General features: G+C 41.8%; 1 protein-coding gene across 4 annotated transcripts in view; it reads left to right on the top strand.

The window, feature by feature from the left end:
• MPPED2 (metallophosphoesterase domain containing 2) overlaps window positions 1–13,331 on the top strand; it is a 111,007-nt gene that overhangs the window by 49,797 nt on the left and 47,879 nt on the right. For all 4 annotated transcript variants that reach the window (XM_038137680.1, XM_038137683.1, XM_038137681.1 and 1 more), the window contains exon 4: window positions 12,547–12,772. In XM_038137680.1, coding sequence (XP_037993608.1) covers window positions 12,547–12,772 — 226 coding nt within the window. The remainder of the gene's footprint in view (window positions 1–12,546; window positions 12,773–13,331) is intronic.

Here is a 13,331-nt window from a genome sequence, read left to right as displayed (position 1 = left end):
GCCCATGACACCAGGCTGGGCTCAGTGTTGGCTCACGGCAGGGCTGGACTGTGGTGGCCCTACCACAGCTTTGGGAATGTTTGGGATATTTCTCAGGACTTGTGGTGGCTCTGAGGCTCAGGTCACGTCAGTGCCTCACTTCACTGAGCTGTTCTGGTCTCTTTGCTCGTCCTGCACCCCAGCTGAGAGGTGACAGTCACCAAACCCTCTCTGGCCCCTGATGGTGCCTTTGGTGGAGAAGGAACAAAGCAGCACACCAGGGAACAGCAGTGTAAGGAGAGAGGCCGTGGAAAGCCAACACGGGGAGAACAAAATAACATCAAACTGGGGGTGGGGTGGAGACTACAAAGAAGAGGGAGACAAATGAGAGCACAGGGACATAAAGTACTGGACCTGTTCTTTTTCACTTGCTTTTTCCAGAGCTTCATCTCTTCTCGAGTTAATAAAATTAGGATATGAGAGCTCAGGAACACTCTGTACTTTGAATTTCCTGTAATTTTTTTGTAAGTGAACCATAAAGACCTCAGAATTATGTGCATCTTTTCTAATGAACCAGAAGCTTTCACGTTACAGGGCAGGCTGGGTATCAGAGTGCAGTAGCTCCTTTTCTCTCGAATGTCACCATTACATTTTTTTGGCGTAACCAGCTGACACAAAGCGTTCTAAGTTTAAAACCGAGCTGCAAACGATAAAGAATTACCCACATGTCCTTACTTTTCCCTGAGCTGCTCTCCCCCATATGTTACTCTGAAGGCTCCCTGCTCCCTCAGCAGCACTCGGCATTTGCCTCCACTACTGAGAGATGAGCAGAGAAGCTGCAAGGCAGGCACGGATTTGCTCCAGCTTTGTGCAGGAGATGTCTCCTGAGCATGGCAGGGAAGGAATTTGCTCCTTCTCCTCTCTTCTGTCCCAAGTTTCAGTGGTCTCTGGGAATAAAATGATTCAGCTGTAGCCAGACTTGTGGTGCTGAGAGTAAAGGTGCTGGGCTGCTGTCACCTCTGAAACCCCATGAGGGCAGCGAGGCTGCTGAGGGGCTTGGAACACAAGCCCTGTGAGGGAGCTGGGGGTGTTCAGCCTGGAGAAAAGGAGACTCAGAAGTGACCTTATCACTCTACAACTCCCTGAAAGGTGGCTGTGTTCAGGTGGGGTTGGTCTCTTTCTCCAGGAACTAACAGAACCAGAGGACACAGTCTCAAGCTGTGCCAAGGAAAATTTAGGTTGGATATTAGGAAAAAGTTTTTACAGAAAGAGTGATAAAGTTCTGGAATGTTCTGCCCGGGGAGGTGGTGGAGTCACCATCCCTGGGTGTGTTTAACAAAGCCTGGATGTGGCACTGGGTGCCAGGGTTTGGTTGAGGTGTTGGGGCTGGGTTGGACTCCATGATCTTGAAGGTCTCTTCCAACCCAGCCATTCTGTGAGTTCTGTAACCCACACTGTCGAGAAAGCCGCTCCCCATTTGCTGTAAATGACAATCCTGTGCCATTAGCTGGAGTGGGAAGGGCAGGAGGGGATGCCCTGCTGTGGTGGGCACCCAGGCTGCACAGGGACAGGGGAAGGAAGCAGACACCTCTGCTCTGGTGTTGGAAGGGGTCTGGCATTGCAGTGTGGTACCAGAGTGTGTCCAGCTAGAGGGGAAGCAATACAGCTATTCATAAACAACTGCTTCCCTGAGACCAGCTGTGAAAACAATGATGCTTGCCTGCGAGGTGAGAAGGCAAAACCTGGGCAGAAAGGAGAATAAATAAGGAGTAAATTGTTACCTTTGCCTTAAGTGGCTGAATAGCTGCTCTCTGAATTCTGAATGCTTTGTGCTAATGACTGGCTCTGATTAACTGTAGCTGTCGTGTTATTCAGCAGAACTTTGCCTGCATATCATGGCTTTTTACAGCAGGTTTCTCATCCCCCTTTTTTTTTTTGTTTGTTTTAAAGGCTAGAAAAGATGGCTAAAATGGGTAAGTCAAGCGAGATCCTCATCTGCAGAAAGTACACTAGGTGAAAAATTGCATGCTCCAACAATTAACCATAGCATTTAATTACAGAGAAATACTTATTGGTGGACCAGAATTCCCAGTGTCCTTCTCTGCACTAGGGTACAGATGCTGCATCTTACAGATTTTCAAGCACATTGTGAAAATGTTGCTTGAACATTTTTAAATTCACAACAATAATGTTCATTTCACACATTCATTTTAAAAACATTTCACTCCTAGGTTAGTGGCTTACAATTATCCTTATTGAGGAGCAGAGATGGCAGCAGCAGAGGGCCTTGTAACAGGGGCAGGAAAGATCAAGAGTTTCACCTGAATTCTGTCACAAATAAAAGCATGTGAGTTCTCTTTTGCAGAATAGGGCTTACATTGCATACACAGTTTTTCATTTATTCCGCTAATTCAAAGATCTGGATTCTTAAAAAAAAATTAAGTGTGAATTTGACCGGTCTGCTGTGAGGTCCTAGGATTCTGCACCGCAAATTACAGCAAATAAACTGGAAATTGAAATTCTGCAAAGCCAGTAGAAAAGAGGAGGTGGCAAGAAACAGTAGCAGGGGTGAGACAGAGAACTGAAAAATCACTGGTGCCAGTGTCCATAGTTACCACTCCAAACCTTTATCAGGCTTCAAGCTTCCTTCTCACTCTCTTTTTAGTGTTTAGTGTTTGTGCTTAAACTCACAAGGAAGGGATCTGTGCCCTCCTGCTCAGGGAATTCTGGAATTCCCTCCTGCTCAGGCAATTCTGGATGGCCAGGAGGAAGACCTGCACGAGAGGAATTCAGCTCCTTGCAATAACATGATACAGCTGGGGTGATTTGATTGTTTCTCTCAGTAGCTAAGGAACCTCTATGTGAGCTGGATTCCTCAAAAGGAATTTCCTTAGGGGGCTCAGGAGATTGCTGGTATCCAAGTTCATCTTGGAAGACTGTAATGGAACATTTAGCTTTATTTGGAATAATAAATTCAAACACGGGGTTCAGAAGATAGTGCTGGAGGTTCCTAAAGACCTGCTGGATATCTGAGCTGACTGTAATTTCTGTTTGCATTCTCTGTGCACTTTCTTTTTGTTCTATCCTCCACAAACAGCTCAGAAAAGGCCTGTGGAGGTGGTTCTGAAACACACATATCCCTGCTGGATATTGCACTCTGGAAATGGAGTTTAGGCTCAAGCTTTTGAGTTCTGCCCTTCCAACTTAGCAAAGGAAGGAACAATTCCCAACAAACATCAGTATTGCCACGTGAAAATATGTTTAAAACTACCTTGGAATATCAGACTTGCTTCTTATACTTCAGTGCTTACAAATAAAAGTACAAGCCTTGTTCACAGGGTAAAATCTCAAGAGCAGCTAATTGCTTTAGCACACTGGAGAATGTTAGATTCTCAGAGTTAATAAAAAGCTGTAGTCCTGCTTTTAGTTCATGCTTTTAAAGCCTCTGGGCTATTTAACCAATTTTTTTAGTCTTATTTCTTCTCTTTAAGTTTATTTTCCTTGTGATTATTCTTGCTATCCCTCTTTTATCTTTTCTCTTGTCATTATGGACATTTATCCACATAACACTGGACTGATAGCTGGATAATTATGAACCCCAGTATGTTTTGTAGTTTCCCAACAATATGCTCAAAAATAATAATTTTAAAGGAAGGATTTCAGTTCCAGGTATAAAATCGAGAAGTTATGTAGGATGTAATGTATCAAATAAAGAAAACAGTTTTTATGAGTTTCTGGTTTGTGTATTTTGAGGTTTTTTTCTTTGTAAGAAATGCTCTGGATACCTTCCTGGGATACAGAAAAAAGGAAATATTTGAAGGGATTTTTTTTCCAGAAATACTGGCTGGGCTCTGTCAGGCCAGGAGACAGAGCAAGGTGATTTCCTACTGCTTTGTGCATTCGTAGGTCTCAGAGACTTTCTTCTAAAAATGAGAAAACAAATGATGGGAACTAGCTCAAAGACTTGGGAAACAGGAAAATGTTTTGGAGAGCATCTGTTTCCCTGGTTGGTGCATTTATTTGTTCATATTTAGATGGGTGGGCAGGTACTGGGAGGATCCTGATAGGGGGGTGTGTTGGTCAGTCCTGTGGGCAGAAAGGGAAGTTCTGCTTGTTTAAAGGTCTCTGTCAGTAAGATAGAAGAATTTGGGACAGAATCTAGATCTGGGTCCTGCACTCATAATTCTCATTTCCTTCACTAAGTAGTGAAGAAATGATATCAAACCTTGTTTCTCTTTTAAATAAACTTTTTCTGGAAAATCTTGTCCCTTTAGCTTTCCCCGGCCTTTTGCAGTGTGAAAATCCATGTACATTAAAATACCAAGACATTGTCTGTGATAATTACGATTAGCTTAATTACTTTCTGTGTAATTGTTTCTCAAGATGACCTCTTTTTTGGTGTCTTTATTCATTTATTTTAGTAGGGGGAAAAAAAGACTTAATTGGAATTGTAGATGACAGAGATAAAGGGTATGTTCTGGGAAATAGGTCCAGATCTGTTTTTGTCAGACAGTGGAAGTTGGTTTTTATATTCTTAAGATTCATAGAGAAAAATAATATAAATTGATACAGTACGTGTGTGCACAGGGTAATATCAACAACCAATATATTATTTCAAAATCTGGTGAATTTCTTTATGGAGGATTAGGTTATATAGTGTGGTGGGCTCTGAAAAGAAAATAGAATTGTGTATTGATGCCTTTAGAAATATTATTTGAGGGCAATAAAATGTTCTCGGGAATTCCCTTCTGAGTGGAGAAAATGGAGTTTGTTTGCAGTAATTGCATTTTCTAGCATTTGCCTTCGCGCTTTCCAATATGAGTTAAGCCAATTGGAACCTGGGATTTTGTTTTGCTTATTGGCAAAAGTGCCATGTAAATTGATCAGTGATGCATTTATAGAGAATGCTTTGAAAGTTTTGAAAGAGAGATGCCTTTCTCTTATTAGATTTAGACAGTATTAGGGTTCATTTTTATGTTTTAGCCTAATGCAATAGTAACCAAAAATGTTTCTTTTCAATTAAGTCTAAATTAAGTCCAAGAAGGACATTTCTACTTAGCCCTGCTGGCACTGTGAAGACAGAGCTTAAGTTCCAGCCTTAGTATGTGGAGTTCAAGGTCACAGGCATTTGAAACCACACGAGGTGCTGAAATTGGTCTAAAATTGGTCAGCCCTGGTACATTAAGATCTCGATTGCAGGAGGAAAATCTAAAGTTCTGTTGGACCAAAGGGAATTTATTTCTCTGTATGTACAGTACACACACAGACCCTGAACTGCAGGGGCTTGATGCAGGTGGCTCTGTCACTGTCAACGCAGGGTAATTCTGTTTAGGGAAGCACCCTTCAGCTCTGCCAGACAAAAGGTGTTCTGGCCTGAAAATCTCTGATGATTTTCAAGGTGAGCATCATTTCCCTTGAAGGATCCCTTGGAAGGGGCACACGGCACCAGCACAGACCTGGGAGGAGAGGAGCAGGAACTCCCGTTCATGCAAGGAGCACTTGTGAAAATGAAAAGGGACAGACAAGGCTATTGCAATTTCCAGGAAGGGTGGTGTCTCAGAATTTGCCAAATTTAAAGGGAAATTTCACAGCTGCCAGCTCCTTTGATTTTAAGCTACGTGAATTTTTTTTTTTCCACTTAAAAGCTCTATCTTTTGGGTTGCATAATTAAAAGCCTGAAAAGAGAGCCTTTCCAGGGACTAGCAAGCAATCTGTGCTGCTTGCGTTTCAGATTTCATAATTTTAAAGTCAATTTGGGGGGACTTTTTACACCTAAAGTTGGCAGTGCTGTGAGCTGCAAAATCTGGAGGCTTTTATTTTTTTTTTCTTTTGCTTTTGAGGTTAGGCTGAACAAAAACTTCAGATTCTGTTTCAAAACAAAGAAAAGTCACATATTAATTGTTAAAACTTCAGTGAAGATTTCCATGTTTCAATAACAGCAGCCCAGTGAAGTTCAAAACAAGCTGGAGATCAAAAAACAGGACAAGTTATGTCAGAATAATGCAAAGGAAGCCGTGGAACGCTGAAGGGAAACACAGGCTTGTCGCTTACGTAGTGCTGCATTTTCCATTTCAGCTGACAGGAGGGAGATATTAATCACAAACAGTTACATTAGAATAATGTTATGGTTGAGACATAAAAACATCAAAGCAAGGAATGGTGACCAGTGCCAGAGCGTGGTTAGATCAGACCTGTGGCCGAGCAGGTTCTGCAGCGCACGTGGGGATGTTTTGGCCTTGTGTTGTGCAAAATTCACTAGGTTTTTTCACTAGGAAGCGAGAGAATGAGTGGAACCTTGGTGTTAGGTACCAGTGATGGTGCACATCAGAGCTGTGTGCAGTGCCTGCACGGGTGGAGCAGCACCTGTGCTCCCTGCGTCCCTCGGCACCGCTCGGCCGAGATCCACGTCCACTCAGTGCTTCCTTGCTTTCATGGGTTTATGGCTCAACCCCGGCATTATTGTAACGTAGTTTTTTGTGTTTAATGTTCCTTAGACTTGGTTTTCCATTGCCAGCATGGAGGAAATCCTAATGCATGAGTTTGAGAGGAGAAGGCAGCAGACTCTGAACCTGCTGTGTGGCTCGATCCGCAAGCGTGAGTATTAACGCTGGAGCTGTCAGGCCTTGTGGAAATTAATGAAGCCTGACGGCTACAGAGGGAAAGGTCACAGGCAGAGCTTGCACTCACCTAACATTTCTGTTTTGTTGTGTCTAACAGTGTTCTCAACAAAGGGGAGCTTTAATGTACAAGCGTTGGATTTATCGCAGGGATTCGAGGGTCTCAGCCTTTGCTTCTCCCTGTGCTGCGATGTGATGTTTTCTTTGCATAAAGGCAAAACAGTTACATGTTCATTCATCCTCTCTTCTTCCTGTGTTGCCCATGTGTGTTTTGCCTTCATTTTTTCTTCTCCAAAACTGGAGGAGAAAAGAAGAAAAAAAAAAAAAAAAAGGGCATCAGAGCTGATGGTTGGAATACTTTTCACTGGGAAGACTATCTTGTGCTTCAGTTCTTTAGTTCTTTGTACTGTTTTAGAAGCATGCTCTGGTTTTGTGCATGTTCTGTTTCTTATTTGCTGCTCTTTTTTTTTTTTTTCTTTTAATTGTTTCATTATGTAGGTTTCTACAGACACAGGGAGCTAAGCTGCATAGAAATTCATGGGCTATGTTTTCAGCCAGTGTGTTGGTTGATACCAGTTTGAGCTGTTTTGTTGAGGACTTTTTGTGAAGGCTGACTTGATTAAAACAGCCAAAATATCTTCATAGTCTGTTGGTCAGTCTCATCTTAGAAAAGGTGTTTTTCTTGCCCAGTTTTGGATCTCAGTACCTGAAGTGGGTTGTTGGTGGGATAGGCCCAGCTTATCCTGTGGAATCTCAAGTCTGTAAAGCTGTACTTATGGAGTCTAACTCACTTATTGCTGCTGAAGGAGAAATAGCAGCCTTTGAGACATTCTGCCTTTGTTTTAAAAAGCTGAAAGGAGCCTCTGTGTGTTGGGAAGTGCTGTAAATGCTGGGAAGAGAGAGTGACCATGGCCCTGTGATGCCAAGGGCTTTCCATGAGAAACCTCTTAGGAAGAAGTTGCAGAGCTGCTGACCAGAGCTGGCTCTGCTGGTTGCCCTCAGCAGCTGCAGCTGTGGGGACTGAAGTCTGCAGGAGCAACACAGAATCTGCTCCTTCTGTGTTTACCCCTGGATATGCATGGGTCTGGTTATAGGGGAATGCTCCATGACCAGTTTTGCACTTTTGGGCCATACACAAAATACCATAAATTTGAGATGATTCACTTGCACGCACATCTCTCTCTTGTGCAGTTTTCCCTCTTTTTAAGATTTATACTTCAAGGCTTCTCAGGCTGTTTCTCAGCATATGGCCAAAGGGTTTATGAGGCTATGAAACAGGCATGAGAAAAGCTCCATGTTTCATGGAAGTGTTGTGTGGTTTGAATAGTTAATGCATGCGTATGCATATTCAGAGCTTTGCATCAAAACCACTTGCATATCATTTGTGTGTAAATACAGGTTTCTACCACTATACAGACAGCTAGTATCACATTATTTCTTATTCCCCTACTTCCCTGTGGGGTTTGCAGGTAACAGTAGTAGAAAAATAATGTGATTTTCTATTTTTATAGGGGCTCAGCCGTTAACGTTCACTGCCAGGCACACTCCTTTTCATGTCTGGCAGCTCTACAGAACTTGGGTTGTGTGACTAAACTGTACTCATATGAAGCATGCTATTAAAATGGGAATGGCTGTTCAACAGATTAAGGCTTCCTAGGCTCCAAGTGCTTAAGGTGAATTTAAAGAAAGCCACTGAAACAACTCCTTAGGTAGGTTAAAAATTCCCACAGCCCCCTGGCCCCCACACTTGCCCCCTTGTCCCATGTAATAGATATATTTATAGTCAGTCTGTTGGTCAGCTGGCACTTGCAGTGGTCTAAGTGGCTGCCGCCAGCAACAGAAGTTTCTGCCTTAGCAGCATTCAGACCCTCACTCCTTTTTTGCCACATCATTTTTCATCTTTTCCTCATTTTTTGTTTTCATCTGATGCATTCTGCTCTGTGCCCACCAAATCCTTGTGTTGGCAGGAAGTTGTCATAGCACAGGAGTAAAGATGAACCTTCGGGGGACAGAGGTTCCTGGGACTGTAGCTTGAGGGTTGACTTGTTAGACCAGTCACAGAAGTTTTCTGAGACTCCCAGATTAATGCATTTACTGTAAACAATTCAATATTTCCAAGGCATTTAGAGATAACCATTGTTGCCTTTGTTTGAGCAAGAGCAGTATTGACCTTTTGGCTCCCAGAAGAGAACAACTTGTTTATTGCAGTATTTTCTTGATCAATGATTACATTGTGCCCTTGCTTGTACTGTTGAGAGTTGTTGAAAAACATCTGAACCAAAATAATAGATATATTTTGAAGATACACATATGCACACCCTGTCTGTGTGTGTGTGTGTGTGTGTACATACACATAAATATGGGTTTCAAATACTCCAGTATAAGTGACTCTGCTTCACAGACTCAGTGCCCCTGTTGTTTTTGGTAGTTGCAATTTTAGCCTTGTGATCTCACCTGTTAAGCATTTAAGTATTTTAAATAAACACCGTTATTATGCTGGGAGTTAATAATGGGGGTTTCTGAAGTGCTCAGCCCAGCAAACAGATTTTTCAGATTTTTTTTCTTTTTCTAGTTTGGAAAAGGATTCTTCTAATTGTTTTCAGAGTCACAGTATAAATTTGGAATGGATGATGTTGCTGATGCATAATGGAAGATTTGATAGTTAGGAAATCAGACTAATAAAGACCAAATGTGGCTAACAAAGATTTACTGAAGGAAAATGAGGAAAAGCCTTCCAACCTGTGTGTTGTGCTGTACAGGCAGCACTGATACGGAGACACAGAGATTAATCTGGTCAAGATAAAACTAAATTACCATGGAGTAGGAGATTTTTGAAGATGACTTTTTCTATTTCCATATTTAACACAAGGTCAACAGATTATAGGCAAAGGGCAGGTCTGCCAAAGGAAAACAAAATATTTCAGAAATTATATCAGAGAGAGTGGATGTTGTGCAATGCCATGGGGCCTTTCAAGAAGGAAAAACCAGAATGTGATGAATAAATAGCTGATCTGATTGCAGGTAATTTATTACTGTGATTAGTGCTATATAGTCCTTTTCCTCAAGGAAGAGAGAAGAATTGAATGAGACTTTCTCTTGCTGCTGCCCTGGCTTTTGATGTGTCTTAGTCCTAAAAATACCAACAGCTGTCTTCACACCAATTGCAAGAAATACTGTCTGGGTTCCCCCTACGGATTTCAAGTGCTTATATAACGTGTAATGCTACATTTGTGTATTTTAATTATTACTGACGTCACCATTAGTTTGCATTTGCACGTCCTGTGTGCCTCCAAAGTAAGCCCTTATTTTTAAAATGTCAAGATAAAAAAATACTGGGCAAAAATGCTCCAGGCTTAATTGAGCATAATATCAGCAAAACGTGCTGGTTTTCAAGTCTATCAAAATAAATGAAAGTGTAAAGCTTGGACATGTATCAAGTAAGATGAAGAGTTTTCTGTGTTAAATCAGGCAAATGTTGATAACTTAGCTGAAACCTGAATTTAACTCCTCCATCCCACTTCTCTGAGAATATTATCACACCTAGCTTGTTTTGGGGGATTGATGGTTATGACAAGTGTATCAAATTTCATGCTGGTGATATCTTTTATGTTCCTTGGGAGAAGAGAAAATAGCAGTTTTTATCTTGTGCCCAGGAGTCACAGAGAGCAGGAACTGTAGGTACATGCCACACAGAGTTATTAAATAAAAATGCATTGCAGAGCAGCACGTAGTAGAGATGGGCAAGGGGAGGAAAGTGGGAAAGGAGTGAGTCAAAAACTGTAGAGGAGCATTTATTGCATCTCCCCAGCTTTTATTCTAATGCAGCACCACAGAGAGTTATGAATATGTATTTTATTCAGACCTGGGGTGTCTATGAAAAACATAGTCTGCTTGGTTTTTTCAAGGGATTTGTAGCTTTTTGGATTTCCATCCAGATTTCACTAATTTTGCAGAGATTATGTTGGCACACATTCCTCATGTAATTCCTGTTTCTGTGCTGTAAATGCTGAAAAAGCAGAGGGTTTGACTGGTTCCCCTGTAAGTCCTATTTAGGGGAAAAGTTAATCTAGTTGTATATACTTACAGCTTTACTCTGAAGCTCACTTTTAAAAAGAACCCAAGCCAAACAGTTTCAAAAGTTGAAAGACAAGTTTTAAACTAGCAAAGCCACTTCTGTTTAGGAGCACTGTACTCACAAGAAATGTGTAGCATCTGATTCTGTCTTCCCTGGGACAGATGTTGTGAGTTCCAGACCTGGAAGACAAACTCATAGATTTCTATTTCATTGTGCCACCTTTATGAAAAAAAAATTAAAAACAGACAAACAAACAAAACCCCAAAAACTGCACAGAAATCCCCATGACAAAACCAACCATTTCTAAATGATTCCTAGTAATAAACAACAAAATGAAGGATAAGATATGAGGCTAAGAAATCAAACTTGTGATGAAGGCAGGAGCAGTTAGCTTTGATGAAATCCTACGTGTGATTTTTGGCAAGTCTCAGTGGGACAGATTTTGTAAGAGAGCCTAACTTCTGTGAAGACACCACAGTATGGGACTGCATTTTTAAGGGAGCTCAGCACCCAGTATGTTTATTTGGAAGATCTGGCACTGATTGCTGGTACCAAGTGCTTGAAAATCTGTTCTGAGCTCCAAAAATCTGGCTCCGTGAGCATGATCCTTGCCTCCTTCCAAACAATGGTATTTGTTCCCCTGAACTGAGGGGAGCAAACACGTGATTCTTTACTTCTGACTCTGATGGTAAATGAATTAATCAGATTTTCCTTTTTCCTAGTTTGTCTTCCGTGGCTGAGTTTCATGGTTGCTTCTACTTGTGTGCTTTTTACAAGAAATGAGATACTGCCATAAACATAATAATAATAATAGAAAAGGCTAGGTCTTGAATAAATTTGGATTCTTTGATTCTTTTTTGCCAAGGTCAGGATTAAATGTGTGAGAAGGTATTTTTTGTTCAGACTCAGATGTTTATTAGTTCTTATCTATATTACAGTCTCACAAACTGTGAGTTTTGCAGCACTTCACTCTAGCAAACTAAAAATGGAGCTGTATCTCTCTCTCTACAAGACCTTTTAAGGATAAACTGTCCAATTAAGAAATGACACCTAAATTATTTTTACTTTTAACCCAATAACCAATCACCCTTGCCCTGCAAGGTGGACTTTTTATCCAATTACACAAAACCACCCAAACCCATGAAGAAGAAGGACCAGCCTCCACCCTAAAACCTCCATCTTGCTGTATATATATTACTATATTCTAAACCCTTAAACTCTAAGTTTTCCACCCTGTGATATTACACCCTTCTATTCAATCTCCACACCCACAATCCCAGTTCTGTCATTCCATTTTGGAATCCTTCTCCACGGCCTCAGGTCAAATGCAGTGTTCTCTTGGGGGTCAGTGCCTGCCAGCACAGAAAGTCTGAAATTTTTAGCATCCAGGGTTCCAACAAATAAGTGCCGCTGGAATACAGATGAATCCAAATGAAGCCATAATTTAAAAGCCACCAGCCCCAGCAGTGCTCTGGTTCTCTCAGGACATGGCTGGCAGGCATCCTGCACTCTCTGCTCACCTGCCTGGCTCCTCACTGCAGGTCACTCCTGGGGACTGACCTGGATTAAAGCCTGGTAGTCACATTCAGGTGAATAACCCAGCAGTGGTGTTTCATGCCCCCTTTGGAGCTGGTTTGACTGCCAGCAGCTGGTGTTGCTGAGCCCTGCATCACGGGCTCTGTGCTGTGCCATGGCTTTGTGTGCCATTCTGTGCATTTTGACCCTGTTCCACTGAGTGCAGGAGGAGCAGCATCCGTGTCCTGTGCCCAGCACGGAGATGCTCCCAGGCCTCGGGTGTTCCACTCTGTCACTGCTGGCTGGCTGCTTGTTGTGGGAGGAAATGTGCTAATGAAGTCCTCTTTTTTGTTATTTCAGGAAACCTACCATATGAATATAAAATAGTGATTGCTGGGAATCATGAACTGACATTTGATAAGGAATTCATGGCAGACCTTGTTAAACAAGATTACTACCGCTTTCCCTCTGTGTCCAAATTGAAACCAGAGGACTTTGACAATGTTCAGTCACTCCTGACAAATAGTATTTACTTACAAGATTCAGAGGTAACAGTTAAAGGATTCCGAATATATGGTGCCCCGTGGTAAGTCTCAATTTCAACTTTCTTTGCTGTTTATTGCTTGAACCCCAGCAGGAATCATTCCTGTTGAGCCTGCATGAAGCTGCTTTGTTGCATTGCCCTGCAGAACAGAATCAGACCTAGCTGTAACCATTCTGACACAGTTGCTTTTCTTTTTTTTAATTTTTTTTTTCCTTTTCTTGTTTGGATAGATAATCTCTATTTAGCCATGTGTGTGAAATAAGACAAAAGGAACTGTAACTACTTCTGTTAAGCCTGCTGAATGCACCTAAACTGTGGAGTCAATACTGACTCTCTGCTTGTGGATGAACTGTGGTGGCATTTTGGGATGCGTTAGGGAAACTCCATTACATTCTACACTGCTGAGCTATTTATATCTGCTGTGCTAATAGATTAGTGTGGTGGCATTAACACCCACACAGCACAAGGGCACAAGGCAGCAGGTGCTTTAAGCCTTATTTTTGAGCAGTTCTGGGCATTGTTTTCTTTCGCTTGTAAAGCTGTGATAACAGAATTTCAAACCACTTTTGGTCTCATTCCACCCATGTGTCAAGCATGTCAT

Source organism: Motacilla alba, chromosome 5, assembly GCF_015832195.1.
Source record: "Motacilla alba alba isolate MOTALB_02 chromosome 5, Motacilla_alba_V1.0_pri, whole genome shotgun sequence".
Taxonomy (NCBI): domain Eukaryota; kingdom Metazoa; phylum Chordata; class Aves; order Passeriformes; family Motacillidae; genus Motacilla; species Motacilla alba.
The sequence above is the reverse complement of the archived record's forward strand: the minus strand, read 5'-3'. Positions and strand labels throughout refer to the sequence as shown.